Genomic DNA, 26,520 nt, shown 5'->3' with positions numbered 1-26,520 from the left:
TGACCATGTTAATTTTGGCATGTATGAAAAAATTGTTGAGTCTTTTTGGTAACATGAGATGGAATATAAATTAAAATATAATTCTAAGGCTATATATATAATATGCATAACCACAAATCTGTACTAATATTCAAGCCTGCAAACTCTGGGATTCTCCATATTGCTTCTAGTGAAACTTTGCACTAAAAAAATGGTTAAATATACAGTTTTGACAACAAAGTTGAGCCTGAGGGGAGGTACAGATACTCATCTTAAAGAAATTAATTACCTCCCTTGTTAATCTAGATATAATTAAGTTTCTGAAGAATGAATTTCACTGCAGTTTTGCCATGGAGACGCTTCGGCAACCAGAGCCAAATCTGGAAGCTGCTGGTCAGGGATGATGGGATATCCTGCTGATACATTCCCACTGCCCGTCCCACGCTTGTCTGGGAATACAACATCTTTCCAGCTATGAATCAGAGATTAGTATTAAGGCACGGTGGGTGGAAATGAATCCTGTCAGGAACATGTCCAGGACACATTTCACCCCAAAATCAAAGAGTTTTGTAAGGTGTTGTCCATGTCACTTGAGTCTTTATGTATTCATATTTCGCTTCCAGGAAAACAAATAAAAAATATCCTACACTGCACAGATTTGTCCAATCAGGTGCTCTCGATTCAGAATGTCCCTCCCCCTTATGCCATGCCTGAAGTTTATTGGCTATTATTTATTTATTAATGTTTTTATTTATTTATTAAAAAGGGCACAAGCTCTTTCAATAGCAAATACACTGTTTAAAAGTTTGGAGTCATTTTTACTTTTTTGAAAAACGTCTCTTATGTACCAAGGCTGCATTTGTTTAATCAAAAATACAGTAAAAATAGTGAAATATTATTACAGCTGTTTTCTATGTGAATATATAGTAAAATGTAATTTATTCCTGTGATCAAAGCTGAATTTTCAGCATCATTACTCCAGTCTTCAGTGTCACATGATCCTTCAGAAATCATTCTAATATGATGATTTGATGCTCAATAAACATTGATTATTATCAGTTGTGCTGCTTCAGATCTTAGAAATCTTTTGTATTATACATTATAAATGTCTTTGCTGTCACTTTTGATCGATTTAATGCACCTTTACTGAATAAAAGTATACATTTCTTAAAAAAATAAAATAAAATCATATAGTGATCCTAAACTTTCGAATGGTAGTGTATATCAAAACAGGAAAGAAAACTGTCATTTGCAATTAATTATTTTTCATTGTGACATTATTTTCATATATATTTACTCTATTCTGTAATGAAAAATACTAAATATACAAAACATATTATTTAAATGGTAAAGTATTCATACATCAAGATAGTATTTGTTGTACTTCCTTTAATTTATAATTGATTTAAACAATATCTGATTTAAATAGAAAAACATTTAATTGCAGTCATTTTTACTGTAATAAAGTAAAAAAAAAAAAAAATCATATTACAGTAACGAATCACCATTGAGCATAATAAGAATTACTCAGAAGTAAAACATCCATATGCATTACATTATTAATGTATATGGAGGTATTATATTAAATGTATTTAATTGACATAATCCACCTTAATAGTCCTCATATTTGCTTTATTTTCTTAAGGTCTTAATGTCTTTTATTTTGTGGTGAAATTTTGACCCTGACGTGTTTTCGTGAGATTCCCGCAAACACCAGCGCTGTGCGTCTGTTTCAGTCGTTTGTGTTTAACGCTGGTTGTTTGTACGCTGCACTAGAGGCCATTGAGTCTTTTGAAGCGAATATGACTGGAATCTGAATCCAGTCGGGTGTAATTCACCCCAGGATCTACTTCCCATCATCCTTCGGAAATGTATTTAGAGTCGGCGCTCTCTCGCGTCTGTGAAATTAGCCGCGGTCTCGTTGAGCTCTGCTACATTGTGACATTACTGCAAAACACTTTTGTGTTGCCATCTATTAAGGAATGTTGTTTCTTTTTGATTTTATTATTTGTGTCAGCTACGTTCTGCTGGTGGAAAGGTTGATGCCTGGGGACACGAGCAAGTGAAAATGCTGGAATGATCTTTCATTAAAGGCTGCCAGTGGAAGAGGAAATCTGAGATGGAAAGAGACGTTAAAATGTATGGCGTCCACATAAACACGCCAAACTGCGTCTTCATGTGCTGATTTGACTCACGTAGACTCACATGTAGCACAAACCCTGGACAGTATTTTGAGAGCCAAAGTTGAATTGATTTTTATAATCAAACTGTTTTCAAATGACTTGCTGCTGGGGAAATGAGTTACTGTAACCAAATTCAGCTGCGAGTTTCACCTTTACACCTTTCTCCGGCAAATCATCATCACTTACTTATTTTTGGCTAGAACTCAGAGCGGACGTAACGATTCTGGAAGTGACTTTTAATTTGACGGGCCTTCGGTCGCTGCGTTAGAGGAAGGCTTGATTAAAAAGAGGAGCACCATATTGTTTGCAGATGGAGGCGCTTCAGGAGGAGTTGTAATTGAATTTCTGCATGGAGATGGCAGGCCAAACTCAGCACCTGTCTGGCACCTACGACCGGGCGCGGCACGCTAGCGCTTCAGAGCCATTGGAAAAGACATTCAGAAATTCCGCTTTGGAATTCTTCTGAAACATTTTCTACGAATGGAATGTTAGCATGATATGACATGATAGTTGGTGCCAAATGATGCACTATACACTTATACACTATATACTTATAGTGCATGAAGTGTCCAACATTCCACACTTCGTTTTCTCGGTTAATTAAGTGCATCATCCCGGGTATTTAAAGTGCACTTTTTCTTTTTTGGAATTTTCATTGTGAACACACTACTCACACTATTTATACTACAAAACGGCATCAGTCCATATGCACGGTCACTTCCTTCCTGGTTTTTAGTTAAGCTAGCTTGGGCATTTCTGGTGAACTGTTAGCTGTCATTCTGTACATCGACACAAAACCATCAATGGTTGACTTTTTAATGTTGTATTTATATTTTAATGCATTTATCACACTTGCCTAATTTGCCAATAAACCAGTTTTATTGATTGCAATAAAGACAAAGCTAATGGGAACGTTTGAATAAGAAACGCGGTAACTTAACAACGTTTCTCCAGCACTTCAAATGTTATTTTTTAATGTGATGAACAAAAACATTATTTGTTCATCCTTCTGAGATTGTCCCCATTTGTAAAACCGAACGTTTCAAGATGTAGGAAATCCAACATTTGTTAGAAAACACTTTTATTTAAAAACAAAATAAAAAAAAGACATTCATTACCATTATAACCATCAGATGGCAGCAGAGGAGCATTTATTGGCTCATATTAGCCATTTTCTGTAATAGTTTTTCACTCAGTTTCACTTTTGAATAAATATTAAACATTATAAAATTACTAGGTTTAAAAATACATTTTGTCAAGGTGAAGTATGAAGTATTCACAAAATCTCATGAAAAACAATAACTTTTCTTGTGAATGAATTACACAGAAAGCGAGCACCGCGCTCTCCCTTTATAATCACTGAAGCTGTCAGTCAGTGCAGCACAAGCTCAATGATTTCCACACACTTGTGAAAACTCACATTTTATTTAATGAATCTAACTAAAGTGTACAATAAATCTTTAATTTACATTGAGTAGATGCTTTTTTCACACAAAGGTGTGAAAAAACTGGTGGTCGAATTGAATTTTGCTGAGGAGGAACACTGAGGTACGACTTTTTTTTTTATGTCGCCTTGCATTTGAATAACGCTAGGCCTGACTATATTCTGATTATAAACTAAGTATTACACTATTGATGCTGTTAAAGCTACCTCAGGACATTGAAGATACCGACAGACCAACAAGTGACATCTCACCGGAAGTTTTCCAGCTGGCTTATATTACTGTGGAAGTTCTGTCTTTTGACAATCACTCATGTTGCATGACCTCATCAGCTGTAATATGGCTCAAATAGGCATTTGAAAGCAATATTGAATCATAAAATATGCATGTGGGAATCTCCCCCCAAAAAATTTCTTACTTAGTCTTGTTTTTAGGTACAAATATCATTCTTAAATCAAGATGCATTTACTTAGGAAGCAAAATGACTTGTCATGTTTACTGAAAAAAATATCAAAACGAAATGAACAAGTGGGGTCAGAAAAACTCAGATTGTTATTATGACGCCTCAGGCAGATATTTATCTTGTTTTTAGCAAAAACTCACTTTATTTTGATACATTTTTTTCAGAAAAGACTTAATATCTTATGCAATTTGGCTTCTCAAGTAAATGTATCTTTATTTAAGAATGTTTATATGAATAAAAAGGTCATTTTTTGCAGTGATAGCTAGTTTGAGTTTCCCTGTGAAATCCTGGCACGGTGTAATTAGGTCAGTCGTTTAGTGGAATAATGAGGGTTAATTGCGCGGCGTCTGATCTGTGCTCTCTGCCACACATGAGCTGGGTTTCCATACCTCCAGTATAAATGTCCATTCATACGCTTCTTTTCCTGTTTAACGCAGCACCAGTGATCCGTGCGGAACGCTGTGCGTGTGATATGTTTTTAATAAAACACACTCGACGTGTCCAGCCGAATTCCCCTCCAAAAGTAGCATCTAAAACAACAAATCTCCAGTAATCTCCTCTGGTGTTCCCGTTTCCGACGAACATATGGCGTGTAGATTGTGTTTTGATGCGACGTGCTTATTTTGTTTTGCGTGCGTGTTCGGGTGGAAAAACATGGCGCGGCTAAAATTAGCCGAAGAGAGGGCTGGAGTGAATAAACAAGCCAATCCATTAGCGTGGACGGGTTATTGGCTTATTTCGCCTCTTCTAAGGGCGGCCCATTAAAAGTGGTAATGTGTGCCCGCAGCTCTGCCCGAGGGACTCGGAGGAGGCCAGGGAGGAATATTTCACATGCATCAGGCGCCTGAATTAAATAGACCAATGTTCCCTAAAAAGACTGAAGTACATCTCTTTCTGATGTGCGTCTCGGGCAAAAAAATTCATTGATCTTGGAATGTCCCTTGGCAATTATAAAATATTAAATCCAAGTCACACTTTTTGGCTCAGCTTAATTCCTCCTCTCTCTCTCCATCTCTCGCTCGCTCTCCCGCTGTTCATTGCTTCCTCCATTTGATCAGTTTTAAAAAGTTTGCAATGTTTTCTAATGGAAAGAATCCCAGTAGTGCCGCATAAATTGTACAGTTCAGATCCCGATTAATACGTACTTGAGTGTTTTATCAGTTTTGGCAGCAGATGTCACGAAAAGGTTTTGTTTGAGATGCTAAATATTACTGTCGTGAGGCGATTAACCTCACGTCTGCGTCTTCCCGTGTCCTCTGAGACATCGGAGCCGTCCGTGGCTAATTGGCCAAATAATTAAATTTAACCGTGATCTTAATAAATATATTCAGCCAGCTGTTTGACGGGCCACACAGTTCATTAGAGCCGGTGTGTGTGTTTGTGATTCGGGTAATTAAGATTTAGAATCGATCATTGAATGCATAATGCAGGAGTCAGTAATCCGTGCCTTTCCTCGTATCCGCCTGCTAAGAGCCGTTTACCTCTCGGCCTGCTGAGGGATTTTATTTAGAGAGCCTAATTAACTCTCAGATTTCACAATGTTTTCTTTTTCCTCGCTGCCTTTTTTTTGGCTAAACAATACGTCATTTTGACTCAAGCAATGTGGCGTTTACTAAATTAACTTGGGTTGTGCATTCAAAGGTTTTGTAAATACTTTCACAGTGTAATTAATATGCATGTGAACATGTTAAACATGTTTGGCTTGTTCAGAAATGCAGTTGTAAATCTACAAATGAATGAATTCAAATAAGCATGTCAGATTGCTTGTTTTTGTTTCTTTGTGTGTGTGCGTGTGTGTGAGACGTTGACTGAAACCTGCAGATGGTAATTATAAAGCACGCTACGCCATCAAACCAGCATTCAAACGCTCTTATTTTCCGCACCAGGCCAAATCACAGTCGCTCGCGCCGAAGTTCTCCTTTCTACATCTGTCATATTGCTGTCTGAAGAATCCAGACATGTATTTTTTAACAATCCATAAATTATGTATTCTGAGCCGTAATGAACACAGTTGAGTGATGCTCTCTGTGATCTCGCTCTGAAGAGGATCTGATATTTCCCTCGCTGTGGTTTCGGAGCGTCAGACTGTTCATTACATGTTCAGGTCGCTGTGATGCAGGGACTGCATGTGTGAATGTGTGTAAATATGCACAGATATTTTGCCTGATACTGTTAAGAAGGTAATTATTTTCATGTAATGGGCAATATTATAAATCTATACTATTTTGTATAGTTAAACTCACTGTAAACTAAAAACTACAAGTGTTTAAAGGGGACCCATTATGCCCCTTTTCACAAGATGCAATATAAGTCCCCAGAATGTGTCTGTGAAGTTTCAGCTCAAAATCCCCCACAGATCATTTATTATAGCTTGTCAAATTTGCCCCTATTTGGGTGTGAGCAAAAACACGCCGTTTTTGTGTGTGTCCCTTGAAATGCAAATGAGCTGCTGCTCCCGGCCCCCTTTCCAGAAGAGGGCGGAGCTTTAACAGCTTGCGCTTCGGTCGCTCAACAACAACAAAGCTGGAGAATCTCACGCAGACAAAATGAGGATTGTCAGTAATGGTGTTCAGTTTTACATTGTTCAAACCGGAGTCGACACTGATGGAGAGACTCAGGAAGAGGTTACAACTTTTAGACGTTTCTGAATGGTTAGTGGATAAATTTATGTAGTTGCTGTGGAGTTGATTCAACTCATCGACTAGCATGTGCCATCATGTTAATATTTTGTGCAAATCCAGCGTTAAGTTTGTGAAGCAGTCCGGTGTAAAATGACGGCATGTCAACAACACTCTCCTACAACAACTCTTCCTCTTCTCTAAAGCAGCCCAACATGGCCTCACCCCCTTTGTTGCGTGTTCTTGGGGGCGGGGTTTATGTAAATTTTGGGGTTAGTGATGTCACAGCTCGTTGTAATCCCTACCAGCCATTAAAAGTCCTTAAAACGTGATTTCTGTAAAAGAAAATATCTCCCTTTGCATTGAACTTTGAGCGTCATAACTTTGCAGATGTTGTTTATGCTCAAACAGCAACATTACACACTAACTAAAGTTAAAAAAGTGAAATCATAATCAACCACGCCTTTAAAAGCTGTAGTGTTTCACTTCAGTGCCACAGTTGCAAGAATAATACTGGTTTTCAAACAGGTTTCCAGACCACTGAGTTCTATTGGTCAGTCAGACAGATAGTCACGCCCCCAACCCCATGTGATTGGTTGAGTCTGTGTTGCTGTGATTGTGATGCGCAAACAAACATTAAAACAATTTAGATTCCTCAGCATTTAAACTTTGTTAGGAAAGTAGTTACACAACAACAACAAAAAAGACACCACTTTTAAAACACAATGTGAAAATTAGTGTTTTGGCTTATGGATAACACAATGCATTTCAGTAGTAAGATATAAATTGTGCAAAATGCATCACTTTAAATGCACATAAACAATCTTAAAATGCTTTTGTTTCTATGCATAGTGCTCTTAAAGATTTAAATCTTTGCATTTATTTATGCTGTGCTTTAAATTTTACCCCAATAGCCGGAAACAAACATCCACAATTAAATATCTACACTGTAAACCTGAATAAGTTGGGCTAACTAATTGAGGTAATCAGTTACATCAATTTTTTTTTGAGTTATGATGTTCCCAATTTTAAGCAAGCAGAACTATCAATTTTTGAGTTTGTAGTACTCATGTATGTTAATTGCTCCTAACATGAAGTACTGAGTTTGCTAACTCATACATTTTGATAGCAATTAACATAAAAGATTGTTAATAAAGTTAAGTCAGGACTTAAAGTTGAATGAGAATTTTTTTAAGTTAAGAAACTCAAAGTTTAAGTAAGATTTTTATTTTGTACTCATACATTTTTGTTGTTCTTAACTTGAAATATTCGAGTACACTAATTTATACATTTAACTTAAAATTAAAAGAAATGAGTTCATACAACTCAAAACAATGACATAGTTCAGTTTACTTGAAATATGTCAGTGCTGTGAACTCAAAAGAAAAAGAAAGTTCTAAATACTCATAACAGTTAATTTAACTGAACTAATTTGTTTAATTTAAGTTTGTCCTACTCAAACCAATTAAGTATTTTGAGCGTTAGGGTTTACAATGTAGTGCATGAATAAACTATTTGGTAACAATATTGTGCAATCCTAGTAAAGAGTCTACATGGCATCTTACACATATGCTCCCAATTACACGGCATTGATTGTGTTTGAACACACCTACATGATTGACATGTCTCTTATGGGTGGTCTGGGCACAAAACGCTACATTGGCTTGTGTTACTCTGTATATCCGAACCGATTTATTGCTTTTCTCTCTGGGCACACAATCATGTTTATTTGCCTGCACTTTGTGTTTTATTACAGCAAAATCTAAGAGTTTAATGTGTCTAAACTCTTATTTTTTTCCTATTGTATGTGCATATTCGTGTATTAGCTCTTCTTTAGTGTGTGTGTTTGTGTTGTGAATCTGTTTGGATACCAGACGATGCTCTAGGTGTTTTCCCACAATGCCGCTGGGCTTCCCCCGCCCAACGTCCCGCCTCAGGTACAGGAAGAATTCAGCACTTCCTCCTGCAAACTTGTGCAATTATCACTGCAAGAGTGTAGATTTAAACCGAGTCAATATGTAGATAAGATTTGCACATACATACAAAGGAAGTTGGATTTGATGTGTAAAGAGATGCAGGTATGAGGCGTCGCCGCCGGCCCTCTGTGATCTAACTGATGAAACAGGCTTAGTTTTTAGCTTAACAATAGATTTTGGTGCCAAATTGTTGCTTAACACAGTGAGTTTGATGTGTACATCTACTAATATGATAGCGTTTTGAATCATGGTTTTGCAACATAAAAGAAACCATGTAAAGATGCTCAGATGTTCCAGTCCAATGCAGGAACTTCCCATGCAAGCGATGAAGACTCTTTCACACGACTCACACCAGGACTTCAAACGTCACGCATCACTTTGATTTCCACATGCACTGCCACAAAAAGAAGACTTTAATATTTTAGTTGCATAGATATGCACCTAATGGTCAAAAGTTTGGAATAATTATGATTTTTTTAAAATGTTTTGAATGATGAGTCTTTTCTGCTCACCAAGGCTGCATTTAATTGATCAAAATACAGTAAAAACAGTGAAATATTATTACAATTTAAAACAGCTGTTTTCTATGTGAATATATAGTAAAGTGTAATTTATTCCTGTGATCAAAGCTGAATTTTCAGCATCATTACTCCAGTCTTCAGTGTCACATAATCCTTCAGAAATCATTCTAATATGATGATTTGCTGCTTCATATTTTGTGGAAACCATGACAAAAAAAAATTTCAGGATTTTTTGGTGAATACAAAAGAACGTTTATTTGAAATAGAAATCTTTTTTTATAACATTGTAAATGTCTTTACTGTCACTTTAGATCAATTTAATGCATCCTTGCTGAATAAAAGTATTAATTTCTTCTTTTTTTGTTAATTTTACTTAATTACCCAAAACTTTTGAATGGTAATGTATCTCAGTTTATGCAAAAATATGAAGCAGCACAACTGTTTTCAACATTAACAATAATAATACATGTTTCTTGAGCAGCGAATCAGTGTATTACAATGATTTCTGAAGGATCATGTGACACTGAAGACTGGAGTAATGATGCTGAAAATTCAGCTTTGATCACATTATATAAATTACATTTTACAATATATTCACAAAGAAAACAGTTATTTTAAATTGTAATAATATTTCACAATTTTACTATATTTTTAAACAAGTAAATGCAGCCTTGGGGAACGTAAAAAAACTTTTTTCAGTGTGTTTAAAATGATGTTTATTGTCTTTTTGTGACTAAATGGGGTTAATTTCCTTTCAGTCATTCTACTAAATGAATAGCAAACTGACTCACTTTAACACTTTAATCATTGCATTATAACATTTGACCTGCATGCAACACGGCACCGGCGGCTGTAGCGTGAAGCTTCGCTCTATAGAGGTCAATGCATTGGGGAACATTGATGTGAGTCGTATGAAAGGGCTTTAAGAGTCTTTGTTCTTTTCTGGGACACAATCATATTAAACATTACTCTTATTGCATCAACAAAACTTTGAGAAGTTGACGACCTGAAGAATCCAGACTTCTGTCCCAGTAGGTACACAAACGTTGAGCGTCTTCGTGGAGGGAGGGCAAACGGTTTGGCTCTTCTGAAGCTTTTTAAAATGTTCATGAGCTCTCCGTGGTGTGTGTGCATACTTTATTCATTTGGAGTGAGATGTTTTGAGTCTTTCCCGAGCTTTAGGAGACACATCTGACAGCTCCGGGTGGATCATTGTCTTGATGTAGAGGCCTCGGTCGCCACATCAGCGTTAAAAGAAAGTTTTGATTCTCCGCGAACAGGCTCTGGGTCCCCCGCGTTCACCTTCAAAAATAACTCTTCTGTGCAGCGCTTTTCCGTAACGACCCTATTAGAGAATGTTTTCCTTCTGTCAGGTCACCCTTGTTGCAGGTTCTTAGGTTAAAATGTTTTTCTGCCAAGTGTTCAGTTCAGTTTCACAAAGACATCAAAAAGTGTTTGGAAGTGGCGTTTGGGAACCTCCTGCAACGCGTCGCTCTTTTAACTCGCCACAAAGGCTTTCGTTGTTATCTTTAGCTCCTCCTTCAATTTGGCAGGCGAAGATTAAATTTTAAAACAGCCGTAGAAATGACTCCCCACCACAGCGTTTAAAATGTGAGGACGGCAAAACCAACAAGGCCTCATTAGTGGGATCTTCTGAGGACCATCGTTTAGACTTGATACTCATTATTTCGAACTCTAATTGGGTTCGTTTTATATGTGAAACGCTTTCAATTTTTAATGTGCCACTTTTTAAAGTTCCACAACTGCCAAAGATGCTCGTTGAAATGAATCGGCTGAAGTCTTGTTTTAATGGGCTGTGAGTTTTTGTATGTTGAGTCAGAGGAGTTGCCACGATTGGCTCACATGTGTTTGGGTCGTGTTCCGCTGTTTATCTTCACGCAACTCCGTCGGCCGAGCGGTTCTGCTCAAAAGAGTTTGTTTCTAGACAACTGCTCTGTTTATAGGAATAAATAGTCGTCGTGTATCGCATTACAGCCGGTTCTGAGAGGAACTTTCTGATCTCCCCCTGAACGAACTTCAAGTTAATTATAGTTCCTGCTCAATTTCACAGTGTTCCCCTGAAAACTTGTGTTTTCTAGAAAAATAATGACTGCTAATTAGCCCTTTTGTTCAGCGTCGTCTAGCTAGTTTGTTGCTCTCAGGCTCTGAAAACCAAGGGACAGGGAAGTTTCCCAGCAAGGAAAGTTTGTTTGCCAGGGAAGTTTCCGGGCGTTTAGCTCGATGACCCCTTCGGAGATGTGCTTCGGGAAACGCTTTCATCTCGAGCCGTAACCTGTGGACGCTCCGACTCAAGGCGATCGCAATTGCAGCTTTGTCTACTAATTAGAAAATTCCTGACCTCCAGCGAGATGTTTTAATTATGTGTTGTGTCAACGAGTTTGCCGATTTAATCCACACTCTTGAGTGGGTGTGCAGACGAACCGGCCTGTCTCTCTCTCTCTTTCTCTCCTGTCCGTCGCACATGACCTCGTGGCCGTTCTTCATCGCCATGTTTGTTTTCACATGCTTAAGTAGCCAAACAAGATGCTCGCGAGGAGCCGTTTATGTGGGTGTGAAGCGAAACAATGCGACAGGGCTGCTCGCACGGAGAGCTCGGTGTCTGTGAGTCAGTGCCGCGCGAGGCAGGAAAGGGTTAAGGAGCGAGTGAGAGGGGATGCTGAGAGCGCGGCTGCTGCAGAACATAGCCGTGTTCGTGCGAAGGCAAGTCATTTCCCGAAACACTGCAGACACTGCGCCTCAGGCGCTCTGAAACCTTTGGAGACCAAAATGGCTTGCAGGAGTTAGAAGTAATAAGGTGTTTTTTTTTTTTTTTGCCTTCTTTCTCCTTGACTGAAATTCTGCAGTTGCTATGCATCGCCATGGCCGTGTTTTTCCTTGTGTTTTATGTCAGGCATTAAGATGCTTACCAGCCCGCCATTTTTGAGATTTGTTGCTCTTTAGTTGGGCAGCGAATTGCAGTTGTTTGTTTTGAATGTAATTCTGCCATTTTTCATCAAGATCAGAGCACGACTCTCTCTCTCTCTCTCCTTGTGTTTCTCTTTTCCAGTATTTACGCTACATAAAATCTAATACAGCAACAGATATGAGGCGACTTGCTCTATAATATTATAGCTTTTTTCCCTTATTGTTTAATGAAATGCACATTCAGCCAGTTTTGGACCATGAGGGAAATACCCTATCAGTGTTTAGTACCATAGTATTACCTGGGCTTATTTTATACAATTTTCCCCTCATCTAGTTCATTTTAAATGGTCCTGAGGTGTGAAAAAAAGAACTTTAAAGTATAAATATTAGAGGTGTTATGGTACACAAACATGACGGTTCAGTACGTACCTCGGTATGGTTCGGTACGGGTTCAATACAGCAGGGAGAGAAAACTAAACATAAAATTGCTTCTTTTTCTTCTTCTTTTTTTACTAAACTGGTTTATTGAATAAATTGTGTCTCTGCCTTTAAATAAATTCAATTATAATTAACATTTTCTTAAGGGATAAAAAAAAAATCTATCTCTGCTAATGCTGTAATGCTCTGCCTTTCTTGCACATTACTATAATATTAAAGGTTACAATTAACAACAGAGCCTAAACTATTAAACTCAGTTGCTATTTATGTTTAGATATAATAATCAACACTCAAAAAAAAAAAAAAAAAAATGTAAATTGCGCTTAAGGCAGGTTTTGCATTAACTTCTAAATCGAATTATAAAATTATTACTCCAATACATTTTTGAAACAATAATTTACACAGTTACTGTCATAACTTGTTTTCATGACAAATGTATTTAAACGTAAATTAAATAAGACATTACTAACAGGTAAAGTAAATATAATGAATATATAAGCTAATATAGTGCATATATTTAGTGAAATGCTCCCTCTAGAGTTCATTTCTCTAGTGAACTAACATGCTGTGGACAGTAAATGACATGCCTGAGGTAAATGTAATGCTACGTGAGATATTATTCTCAAGCTTTCCGCTGTTGAAACTCCGGTTGAGAGATTACATGCATATCTAGATGCTCTGTTCTTCTTCTTCTGCGCTTTTTCCTGTTGTGGCGGTTAGCAAACATTGCGTTGCATTACCACGCACGCCCCCTTCTGGATTGGAGTGTGGATTGTGACTGACTTTATTTGTCGTCTGACTGCATGAACCGAACCGTGACATCCGTACCGTACAATTCAGGACGAATACATGTACTGTTATGCCCCTTATTAATTTATAGTCTCTTAATTAATACGAGCTCATAAAAGCTGCATTCATTATAAATTTATTTAAATAATATTTATACATTTTTTATTTAATAAAAAGACTCTTTTTCATATATATATTCTATGATCTGATATTTTACCATGATACCACCATATTTTCCAAGCGAGTAAAGGACCCCAATTAGCATTTTCCTTGTTTTCCACATTCACTATGTTACTAGCCTCACCAGAGATCAAAACAATAAAATAAATCTACTTTAAGTATTTTAAAAACCAGTATTTATCAGAGTACCTCGGTATAACCTGGGCGCTATTTTAATTCTTTTTCCCTCCATTAGTTTATTTTGAAAGGTCCTGTAATGTGACAAATTAAGTATAAATTTAAGTATAAATATATAGTCTCAGTTAAAGGTGCTCTATGTAGAATTCAGAAACCGTTGTTATTAGCGACACCAGTGGCCATTTAAGTGAACTGCAGCCAGCATCTTATTGCTCGTGTTCGCACTTGTTCACACGTAAACGTGATTCATTGCTCCATTATACTCACAGCGGAATTCTTAATTCTTAACAATCATCCCGACGACATCCACACTGCTGAGAGCGATGTTTAGATAAATATGTAAATATGTGCTGCACGCTTTCCTCTCAATAACAAAATAATCACAAAAATGAGAAAACAGCAGTTCAGAAAGCATCCAATCAGAGTGATGTGGATTTATTCGCAAAAGCTCTGTGATTCACCGACATCATGTCGACAGATGAGGTAATTAAAGTTACACTATAATGATAGTAAGATTACAAAGTATATCTGAGACTATAGACTATATAAATCTGACTATATATGTGAGACTATAGTTTGAATGAATCCCTTTTCTTTGCACGACACATTGACATTACAGTACAGAATGGATTTTATTCTGAACATTGTATAAGCATTCGTTTAAGCAAACGCCACGAAAACTTCACATAAAGATTAGTCTACAGGCTTTCATAGAAAAGTCGGGGAATGTCTCATTTTTTAAGTTTCATTACAGGCTGTTCACACATCGGCAATAAAACACACACACACACACACACACACACACACACACACACACACACACACACACACACACATATATTCCACCATAGTACTATTTTCTAAGCAATTGAAGGACCCCAATTAGTATTTTCATAGTTTACCGCATTCACTATTGTATGAGCTTCACCAAAGCAAACTGAATATTATAAAGGTGTGTGTAAGAACAGCTCTCTCAAGCTTCTGACCCTTTGATTAGCAGAAAGCCGAAAAACAAAGCCGTCTTCATCCTTTTCTCCTGCCTTTGTTACTCTTGGCTGCCGTGGCGCGGTTCAAAGCGAGGGCTCCACGTATAATCCGCGCAATATACATCTGTGAATTATTATTGTAATTCTTTATACGTTTATTGGAGCTGAATAAACTCCACATCAAATACATCACTCGGGCGATGTCGAAAACGCCTCGGGCTAATCACTCAACATCTGCTAACTCTTTCAAAATGTCCTCATCGGCCTTTTCTCCTGGCGAAGGAGGAGGAGAGGAAAAGTGAGAGGGAATTTCTGGTCTTAATTAATGGCCGATGCCGGTGTGGAGCGCGAGATGGTTCGGGCCCCGCGGCGAGGCTGGTGTGGGCGCTCTGAGCGTGGGGAGAGGGGAGGCGGGTGAGCCGGGGTCGCTCTAATGCAACATGGAGGTAGACATGTGGGAAAGCTTTGGCTGTTGGCTCGGCCTCAGTCGCTCTGACATGATGGGAGGGCCTCTCTCACACACTCCTGATGACAATGAGAACGAGAGAGTGCTGAAGTCCTAATGGAAAAGCAGAAGTCATCCTGTCTGAAGTCATTCTCAGGCCCTGAATGACGGTGAACATTAGTGCGGTGCCGTTAGTGCTGCTCGTGTTTGTCTGGTTTATCCCAGTTATGAAAGTTCCTCATGATCACTTTTTGGCTGAATACATGCCTGGGTCACTTTTCAGCCCAAAATGAGTAAGAAATATTTTGCATAAAAACACGACGACTATTTTAGGACTGTTTAGCTTTTCTATTCTATTTATTTATTATTTTTTTACTTTTTAATTTTTGTTTTCATATTACAGAGAAAAGTATAATGAGAATTTGGGAAGAAAATGTGCATAATTGTCATGAAAATAATATCACGTATACTACACATATACAAAATATCTATTTTTTCTTTTTTCCCATTTTGTTGTTTTAATTTTGGCCTGAAATATTTCTTGATATTTTGTGAGATTTGTGAAATTTTACATAAAATAAATGGCTGTTTAACTGTGGGAATTATTATACACACACACATATATATATATATATATATATATATATATTATTTATGTTTATTATATACATTCTCTGTGTATGTGTATATATAAAATTATATGTAAGATTAAATATAATTATATGTAGTATATATATATATATATATATATATATATGCATAATTGTCATGAAAATATTATCATAATACAAAATATTCTCTTTTATTTTGTTGTTTTCATTTTGGCCTGAAATATTTCTTAAAATTTTGTGAGATTTTGTGAAATTTTACATAAAATAAATGGCTGTTTAACTGTAGGAATTATTATTATATATATATATATATATATATATTACATGTAATTTAAAAAAAGTACTTTATTATTTATTCTCTCTCTCTCTCCCTCTCTCTCTCTCTATATATATCCGCTTTACATCAGCTATCATCCACTGTGTTCTCCAGACATCAGCATTAGTCATTGACACTCATATCAATCGATCACACATAAACCGTTCATTGTCCCACTGTCAGATTTCATCAGTTTGTTCTTTCAGTCTGTAACGGCACTTCCATCTGCGTTTCTCTCTGATTCCATCTATCGCTTCATAGTTAGCTGCATTCTCTTGGTGTGTTTGCTGAGATAGCAGTATTGGTAATGTGTGTGTGTGTGTGTGTGTGTTTCTGGCAAAGTGGACCATTAACCTGTAGCCCTGAGGTGAAACCGCAGCCAAGTCCAATATTGGCTCCAGCATCAAGGGCTCCTGCTTCACGCCACTCAAAAACACTCCGAAAGACGCTGATCAGCAGAAAGCAGCTGAAGATGGACTTGATGCAAATTCAACCGGCTACCTTCAGCCTTCTGCCAACGTCAGAAAACATACATTATTTACCAAAAGTGAATTTAGTGTGGGAGCTAATCTGGCCCTGTTCGTGAGCTCCTGATTCTTTGGCACAAGATGAACTAGTTACACAGTCTGTGATTTGTTCACAAATAAAGTACCAACCTGTTATCGGCTGTTTGATCTCGGGCCTAGAGTTGATATTCTCTGAAAACTGTAGGGAAAAATAGAAACATAAAAGGTTCACAATCAGAACTGAGACTGCCAAATGTTTGTTGTAGATGTCCAACAGGAGCCGTGTACGGTCAGAAGGTCAAAAGTTCACAGACAGCAGAGAGACGGATGAGGATCACAACAGACAAAACCCTGAACTCTTTCCAGCCTTTTGAACTTTTAATTTACTTGTTTATAAATTAATTCTCAAGATTTCTTTGGATTATTATAAGATTCCTTTCAACAGATTTAAATCTGAAAAATATCCATCCATTCTTCTATTCATCCATCCATCCATCATCCATCCATCTGTTCATCCATCCATCCTTCCATCCGTCTGTTCATCCATCCATCATCCATCCATCCTTCTATTCATTCATCCATCCATCCATCCATCCATCCATCCTTCTATTCATCCATCCATCCATCCATCTATACTTATATCCATCCTTCTATTCATCTATCCATCCATTATTCATCCTTCCATCCTTCTATTCATCCATCCATCCATTATCCATCCATCTATCCTTCTATTCATCCATCTATCCATCATCTATCTATCCATCCATCCATCCTTCCATCCATCCATTCATATATTCATCCATCCATCCTTCCATCCATCTGTTCATCCATCTATCCATCCATCCATCCAAATGTCAACAGATTTTAATTTAATATAAATGTAATAAAATCCAATACTTTTTGCATTTTTTGCACTTTTTACATTTTATTTTGTTTTTATTTTATTGATCAGATTTGAGGATGTCATTTATTTGTTTAGAAATAAATCCTTGAGATGTATTTGAGTTATAAGACATCATATTTGAGTCGTTATTATTTAATTTTATTAATTTTTATTTAATTTTATCATATGAATCATGGAATTTTACAATTCCACTTTGTTGATTCCTTCTTTTTTTTCTTTTTCTTTTTTGTAGAATGAATCAACAAACAAGTTTTTTGAAAAGATTTTAAGTTCCGTGAAACTGAATGTCATAAAAATCATTTGGTTCTTGTATTTTTTAAACGTAACCAGATCTTCATTCCAACCAATTTAGATCATCATGAGCCAAAGTCAGATTCAGACTGAACCGCAGCCGTGTAAATGAATCAGTTTCATGTGTCTGTCTAAATGAGGTCTGATTCCCTCATTACTGGTCACTGTCACCTCACATGTTCCCATGCTCTGATGGTGCGAACACACGTATGTGTGCGTGTGATTGTGTGTGTGTTCGCACCGCTGGCAGATTGTCATCAGCAGTGTGTTGGTGAGAAGGCTGGCAGGCGCGTCTTGTTACTCTCGCCGTCTTCGGGCTCGTCTCTCTCTCTGCTCAAAACACGTGCGTGCAGTCAGAAATTGTCTGAAAAGATGTATGGAGGTATCCGTGTGCTAGCTGTCGGATGGATATGTCATATGACATTACGCCCGCGAGGGGCTCGGCGCTGATAAAATGACAGATGCTGTTTTTTGCCTCACGGATTTTTGCCTTCCCACAATCTTTTCTTCTCCGCTTCCTTCAGCTCCACATTGACCTTCGCCAAATTCACCACTGATTCGACAATCCCGAAATGTAAATTAGCTGTAATTCGAAGTGTTTTGCTCCCTGGAGAATGACTCTGAATCAGCTGAGTGTGTGTGTGCGCTTGTGTTTATGTACTCGTTAACGTGAGGTTACGAGATGCACGAATCTCCATGGAAACAGACATCAACAGGGCTGTGTTTGGGTTATTGGCGTTGGCTGTAGGACTCGTACAGTGGGAGGAAAGATGTGAGCGCCGGTGGAGGACTGACCTTTCTGCCTGCGTTTGGATCACTTACTCTGCCTCCGTGTGTCCCTGCAGGCGCTGGAGCCAATCTGTGATCCTGAGGCCAAACGCACAGAGACTGAAGCGCGTCTTGTAGAAAAGACTCATACTGCAAACTTTCAGGAGTGACAACTGCATTTCAATGCACAAGCGAATCCTGTAAATAATCGTTCTGTATGTGTGCGTCTTAATATTCAGTAATATTATCAATTTGACAAACTAAATAATGACACTATTATCTTCTGTAAGGCTGCTTTACAGCTGAAATTTTTATTCACTTCATATTTGATGACATTTGCAACTCTGACAGTTATTGAACTGAACTGAATCAACACTGAACTGAATTAAGCTGAATAATGACGTTATTGTCTTCTGTAGAGCTGCTTTTCAGTTGAATTGAGTTTGCTTCATAACTAATGAACTTTGCAACATTCACACTGTTAATGAACTGAATTGAATCAACATTGAACTGACTTCAGTTGAATAAATTTGTTTCATAATTGAAGAACTGCAACATTCTTCAATTTGAATAAAGACACTATTGTCATCTGTAGATCTGTTTATAGTTGAATTAAGCTTGTTTCATAATTGAATAGTGAATTTTGCCCTATTATTGAACTAAACTGAATTGAGCTGAATAATGAAACTATTATCATCTGTAGAGTTGAAGTTTTGTAGTTGAATTGAATTTGCTTTATAACTAATGGACTTTGCAACATCAACACTGTTATTGAACTGAATTAAATCAACATTGAACTGACTTGAGTTGAATAAATTGGTTTCATAATTGATGAAATGCAACATCGACACTGTTATTGAAATGAATTAAATCAACATTGAACTGAATTGAGTTGAATAAATTAGTTTCATAATTGATGAACTGCAACATCAACACTGTTATTGAACTGAACTAAATCAACATTGAACTGAATTGAGTTGAATAAGTTTGTTTCATAATTGATGAAATGCAACATCGACGCTGTTATTGAACTGAATTGAATCAACATTGAACTGACTTGAGTTGAATAAATTTGTTTCATAATTGATGAACTGCAGCATCGACACTGTTATTGAACTGAACTAAATCCACATTGAACTGACTTGAGCTAAATAAATTCATTTAATAATTGATGAAATGCAACATCGACACTGTTATTGAACTTAATTGAATCAACATTGAACTGACTTGAGTTGAATAAATTTGTTTCATAATTGATGAACTGCAACATCGACATATTTATTGAACTGAATTGAATCAACATTGATCTGAATTGAATAAAGACACTATTGTCATCTGTAGAGCTGTTTATAGTTGAATTAAACTTGTTTCATAAATGAAAAGTGGACTTTGCACTATTATTGAAATAAATAGAATCAACATGACTGAATTGAGCTGAATAATGACACAGTTGCCTTTTGTAGTGTTGAAGTTCTGTGGTTGAATTGAATTTGCTTCATAACTAATGAACTTTGCAACATTCACACTGCTATTGAACTGAATTGAATCAGCATTGAACTGAATTGAGCTTTACAGCTGAAAATGTAATCAGTATCATAATTGATGAACATTTGCAAAATTGACACACTGAACTGAATTGAATCAAAACTGAACACCGAACACTAAACTGAATCAACACGACGGAATTGAGCTGAATAATGACACTTGTCGTTTGTAGAGTTGAAGTTCTGTAGTTGAGTTGAATCTGTTTCATAACTAATGAACTTTGCAACATTCACAGTGTTGTTGAACTGAATTGAATCAACATTGAACTGAATTGAATCAACAATGAAACAACAACTCACTTGAGCTGAATAATGACACTGTTGTCTTCTGTAGAGCTGCTTTGTAGTTAAATGTGTGTTTCATGATGCATGTTTTTCTTCCTTTGTCTCTTCCTTGAACTGTTCTTCTTTCTCTCCATCTCTCAAACACATGCACACATGTGAATATTCAGCACACAAACACGCCAGAGGCCCGTCAGCGTGTCCAGGTAGATGGATGCGTTTGATTGGTCCAGGCTATGATTGGCATTAATTGCCATGGCAGAAGGCATGCCTGCCTTTCACATGAGGTCAACTCTGATTGGCCTGATGAGTCCAGATCTTGCTTCTGGAGGTCTTGATCCCCGAGGGCTTCCTGCACGCTGCCTGTCCTAAATTCACCCCACCTCAGCACACTCCACCCGTCAGATCCGCTGATGGCTCGGTGGAGACGAGACACAAGCGGCCACCATGTATTCGCTGGCGTATGCAGGATTTGTGATGCCGTCAGATGGTTTCCATTACGGCCTCCGTGTGCTTTGTGTTTACCGAGCGCAATCAGTCTAATTGTGCGACGTCTGTTGGAGAGAAAGACTTCGTTTCCGGTCTTATTTCGCGCGGTTGTTTGTGTTATGTGAATTTTCTACCATCTGATATTTTTCTGTTATTCATGAAAGACGAAGGTCTGACTCAGCTGAGTAAGAATCTGTTTGTTTATTTGACTTTTCCTTCAGTTTATGCTTGAAAGCAGCAGATGAACAGGAAGTCTTGTGAGAATGAATAAACCCGTTTGAGGCAAACTGAGTATCTCAGTGTAATCCACTGCTATTTAAGTTTAAGAAAAGCCATTTTTGATCATGATAACATCAGAAATGCTGACTTTTATTTCGGTTTTAGCCCTTGTGCCAATGTTTTATACTTTTGGCCTGTATAAACAGTGCTTGTGACTGTATGACGTGGAGCTAAACGAGTGTTTCTGATTCATTCTGTATGAGAGCTTGATGCCAATTTAAAAAATGAACATAAATATGGAAACGTCTTAGTATTTCGTTTGTCTCTTTTGCTTTACTGACAGCATTAAAGATGAACTAAACCTGATGATCATGTTCTCCAGCATGATTTGAGATCCAAAGAGCATCTTGAGCTTCAGTGGACTCAAGAAAGAGTCACATGATCGCTAACACTCTTCTATTTACATCTGATGTCATGAAGTCTGCATGAATGTTACTGAAGGCATCAGTCAATTCTTAAAGTTTTCTCTTCGTACAACTGTAGGTAAAGACATCTGTCGTGTAGATTACGAATCAAATGGATGAAATGTTTTAGAAAAAAAGAGAAATTTTGTCATTCTGTGAACAGTCAGATGGCTTAAAATGATTTAAAATAAGACAACAAAGTTTAAAAAAAAAGACAGATAGAAGCTATAGAAATAATGAAGAAGGGAATTTTAAAGGTGTGATTTTTTTTTTTTTTTTTTTTACCTGGAAAAGTCATTGCAATTAATTTAATCTTAAATTATATATATATATATACATATATATACACTTTATATTTAATTAGATATTTAAAATTAAATTGTTAGAAATTGCTAGAACAGAATTATTTGAGTAAAATTAATGTTAAAACAATTGTATATTTGCATATATATATATACATATATATATATATATATATATATATATTCTGTTATTCAAATAGAAATATGAATTTTTTAATAAATTATATAAATTTGTTTATATATATATATATATATATATATATATATATAGTATGTGTAAAAAAAATTGTTAGAAATTGCTAGAATAGAATTACTTAATAGAAACTGTTATTTGTGAGTAAAATTAATTGTGAATATTTATATTCATATAGTATATATAAATAAATTGTCAAGCACAACAATATTTTATCTCGTAGAAATGGCTATTTCTGAGTAAAAAATAATCAAAAAATTGTATATTTGTATATATATTATATCTATAAACAAATTTATATAATCAAAAAAAAAAACTAATCACAAACAACAAATGTCATGTAAATGTATTAGTAATAATGTAAACCATTATGAACATTCAATGATTGGAATAATGGGATTTATTTATTTTAAGTATTTGTAATTACTGTATTTAATTATTTTACTATATTACTTACAGTTTCTGTAAATAAAAATGTTCAAAGTAAACTGTTTAAATAAAATCAATACATTAAAATGGATTGTTTTACCCAACATTTTTGCGTTATGATTTTTTTGTTTATTAGAAATCACGTTACCTTCATGCGTAGTGTCATGCTAATGTCAAAGATTACAGGAAGCTCTTGTGAGTCGAGTCTCCCACACTTCAAATCTATAAATTTGCTACAGTACAGATCTGAACTTCTGTTTAACAATAACAGAATTGTGTTTCGTTCTCCTCAGGTGTCGGGGAGTTCGGCAGGTTCTCCGGCCGGATCGTCGGCCTCCTCCAGCTCGTCACGGCAGTATTCCCGCCAGAGAATAACACGTGTCAATCTCAGGGACTTCATCTTCTACATGGAGCAGGAGAGAGAGACGAGCAGATCTCTCTTACTGTACCGCGCTCTCCTGAAGTAGTGAACACTAAGCGAACGCTAAGCGAACTCTTCACACTACAGAGGAATCAGCAGCCAAACGACCCGAGCAGACGTTCACTTCCTTCTCAGCCCTGCGACGTGCCTTCAGCCCCATTCAGTATCTGTGACCTTGTGATGTCAGCGTTGCTTTTGATAGAAAAAGGTTTGGGAAAAAAAGAGAAAAAAACCAAGATGTACTTCACGTTTCCTGTTTTCTCCTCAACGTTATTAGGTAAATTGTATTTATGATAGTGAATTTTAAGGCTTGTGTCTCCGGCTTTGAGCCGAGAAGCGTTTGTTTGTTTGTTTGTTTTTGTGTATGAATGAATCTGACGCTGCAAATATCACTTTCTTCATCAGCATTTTTACTGCGTTTTACAGTAAAAAAAAATTCTAAAAAGGTGAAACGTGTTTTGAATTAATTACGGTTCTGAGGTCATACCTGCACCACTCTATAGTGACGCATATCCTAGTTAAACAAAGAACAAATGTAGGGCGGGGCTTGATTTTGTCTGTGGGGAATTGATTGGATGGTTGTGGTTTGCTATTGGTGGAACTCATGTGAGTGACAGGTTGCCCCGCCCTCGTCATCAGAGAAGAGAAGAGATGCTGCAAGACGGAGGAGAAGATATTCTGATTCAAGATTATGAGGAACATGAGTTTAAAACAATAATGATGTGCACAAATAAATACTGCAATATTCTATAATAAAATAATAATTTGAAAAATTTGATTTCATAGTGACTTCGAAATAAGCTTCGCTACATTTCGTTTGGTTATACTTAGAACAAGAATATCGTAATATTTCATGCATTTTTGCATATTTTTTGCTGTAAAACAAGCCCGAAATCCTGATGAAGTTGGTGTTTTTTGCAGTGCAGATGTCATTCTGCTGTATATTCAACACGGAGCGCTTACAGTGAACGATCTTTGAGACGAAACGCCTTGAAGTGATCGATGTACTTTTCTGTTAAAGAATCGTTGTTCTCTAAACCTTATGCAGACTTTCCCAAACATCATCATCAGTGTCAAACCACATGACAAGAAATGATTTATTTAGTATTTTTGTCTTGTTTTTCATTACAAATATCTAAAAAAATCTCAAATGAAGATTTACTTAGGAAGGAAAATGACTTCATTCTTACAGAAAACAACACTTAATATCTTATCAAAAATTATGTTTATCTTGTTTTTTGCTCTTGTTTTAAGCATAAACACTTATTTTTAATAAATTTTTAAGTAAACAAGACTTAATATCTTCAGTCATTTTGCTTCTCCAGTAAATGTATCTTGATTTAAGAATGTTTAGATATTTGTACTGGAAAACAAGACAAAAATACTGAGGAAGAAAATCATTTTTGTTGTGCAATGCAGTGCAATCACAGTATTTAACACCCCACAAAAAGCTGAATTTATCAACTAAAACTCTTTTCGAAACCTTTATCAGCGAGACTTTAATGTAAATAGACTTTTTGATGAATATTGTTTTTAAAAGCATGTATAAATGACTTCCACATGATATTTTAGCAACAAAATAACGCTTTAAACTCAAGTCTGCATCGAGGAATGAAACGTTCCTTCTGAATCATTTGAATCGATCATGAAGCTTCAGTCTGTCATTGTGATTTGTGTCCCTTTAATATGTGTCCGTGAGGAGCACGAATCCAAAATCAGGCCAGCAGAGATCCGAACTATAGCAATACAACACGCAAACACTTCATGTTCCTGTGTCTGTTTGACTTCTGTAATGTGATGATGTTGAAACATGATATTCAATGAGAAAAGAAAGAAATCATTCCGTCTTGAAAGCAGCAGTACATTATGAAGACAAACAGTTGTACTTGGGACTAACGTGCACTGATGAATCAATTACAATAAGACCAGGAGCATGTATTATGAAAGTATTAGAGCTTCATTTTGATTTCATGTTTTCATTTTTGGCGCTGTATGGAGTGTAAAACTGGATTTCACTGCCCTTGACTGTGTTTCAAGCCGATTCTACCTGTTTAGTGATGTTTAATCTCACTCAGCATTTTCGCACTGCAAAAAATTATTTCCTTCCTCAGTATTTTTGTCTTGTTTTCCAGTACAATCATCTAAACATTCTTAAATCAAGATACATTTACTGGAGAAGATATTAAGTCTTCTTTTCTGAAATTATTACTTTTTTGTTAGAGTTGCCAGCCAGCGCCAGCATTTTTGATAATTTTCACAAAAATTTCATGGCCTCCAGAATATTTTGTTGTATGAATATCTGAACATACAATATATCAAAAGAAGATCATGTTATTTTACATGTGCATCAGAAATGCTTCGATCGCTTGTTTCTGCTTCTGCTTCACCTGTGTTTTGATCTGGAGATTCTGAACTCTGTCAGAAGATGCGTAATAGCGCCCCTGAATGTATAACAGTCAAAACATGGATTGCCAAAAAATTCCATCAATGGCGGGAAAAAAGTACGGAGCCCCACACATGACATGCAAGAAAAATTTGAGGGAACAATTTCCTATTTCGTTACCTCGATTTACTAATTTGTTCCCTCAATTTACTAACTCATGCGCATTGTTTACTAATTCGTTCCCCTTGATTTACTAACTCATGCCCATTGTTTACTAATTCGTTCCCCTTGATTTACTAACTCATGTGCATTGTTTACTATTTTGTTCCCTTGATTTACTAACTCATGCGCACGATTTACTAATTCGTTCCCTTGATTTACTAACTCATGCGCATTGTTTACTATTTCGTTCCCTTGATTTACTAACTCATGCGCACGATTTACTAATTCGTTCCCTTGATTTACTAACTCATGCGCATTGTTTACTATTTCGTTCCCTTGATTTACTAACTCATGCGCACACTTTACTAATTCGTTCCCTTGATTTACTAATTCATGCACATTGTTTACTAATTCGTTCCCTTGATTTACTAACTCATGCACATTGTTTACTATTTTGTTCCCTTGATTTACTAACTCATGCGCACACTTTACTAATTCGTTCCCTTGATTTACTAATTCATGCACATTGTTTACTAATTCGTTCCCTTGATTTACTAACTCATGTGCATTGTTTACTATTTTGTTCCCTTGATTTACTAACTCATGCGTATTGTTTACTAATTCGTTCCCTTGATTTACTAACTCATGTGCATTGTTTACTATTTTGTTCCCTTGATTTACTAACTCATGCGCACACTTTACTAATTCGTTCCCTTGATTTACTAACTCATGCGCATTGTTTACTATTTTGTTCCCTTGATTTACTAACTCATGCCCATTGTTTACTATTTTGTTCCCTTGATTTACTAACTCATGCGCATTGTTTACTATTTTGTTCCCTTGATTTACTAACTCATGCGCACACTTTACTAATTCGTTCCCTTGATTTACTAACTCATGCGCATTGTTTACTATTTTGTTCCCTTGATTTACTAACTCATGCCCATTGTTTACTATTTTGTTCCCTTGATTTACTAACTCATGCGCACACTTTACTAATTCGTTCCCTTGATTTACTAACTCATGCGCATTGTTTACTATTTTGTTCCCTTGATTTACTAACTCATGCCCATTGTTTACTATTTTGTTCCCTTGATTTACTAACTCATGCCCA

General features: G+C 36.5%; 1 protein-coding gene across 3 annotated transcripts in view; it reads left to right on the top strand.

The window, feature by feature from the left end:
• Positions 1 to 25,368, top strand: part of LOC127499961 (transcription initiation factor TFIID subunit 4) — a 101,631-nt gene extending 76,263 nt beyond the window's left edge. For all 3 annotated transcript variants that reach the window (XM_051870696.1, XM_051870697.1, XM_051870695.1), the window contains one exon: positions 22,734 to 25,368. In XM_051870696.1, coding sequence (XP_051726656.1) covers positions 22,734 to 22,907 — 174 coding nt within the window. In that variant the 3' untranslated portion in view covers positions 22,908 to 25,368. The remainder of the gene's footprint in view (positions 1 to 22,733) is intronic.
• The last annotated feature ends 1,152 nt before the right edge of the window (positions 25,369 to 26,520 follow it).

This window comes from Ctenopharyngodon idella, chromosome 18, assembly GCF_019924925.1.
Source record: "Ctenopharyngodon idella isolate HZGC_01 chromosome 18, HZGC01, whole genome shotgun sequence".
Lineage (NCBI taxonomy): Eukaryota > Metazoa > Chordata > Actinopteri > Cypriniformes > Xenocyprididae > Ctenopharyngodon > Ctenopharyngodon idella.
The sequence above is the reverse complement of the archived record's forward strand: the minus strand, read 5'-3'. Positions and strand labels throughout refer to the sequence as shown.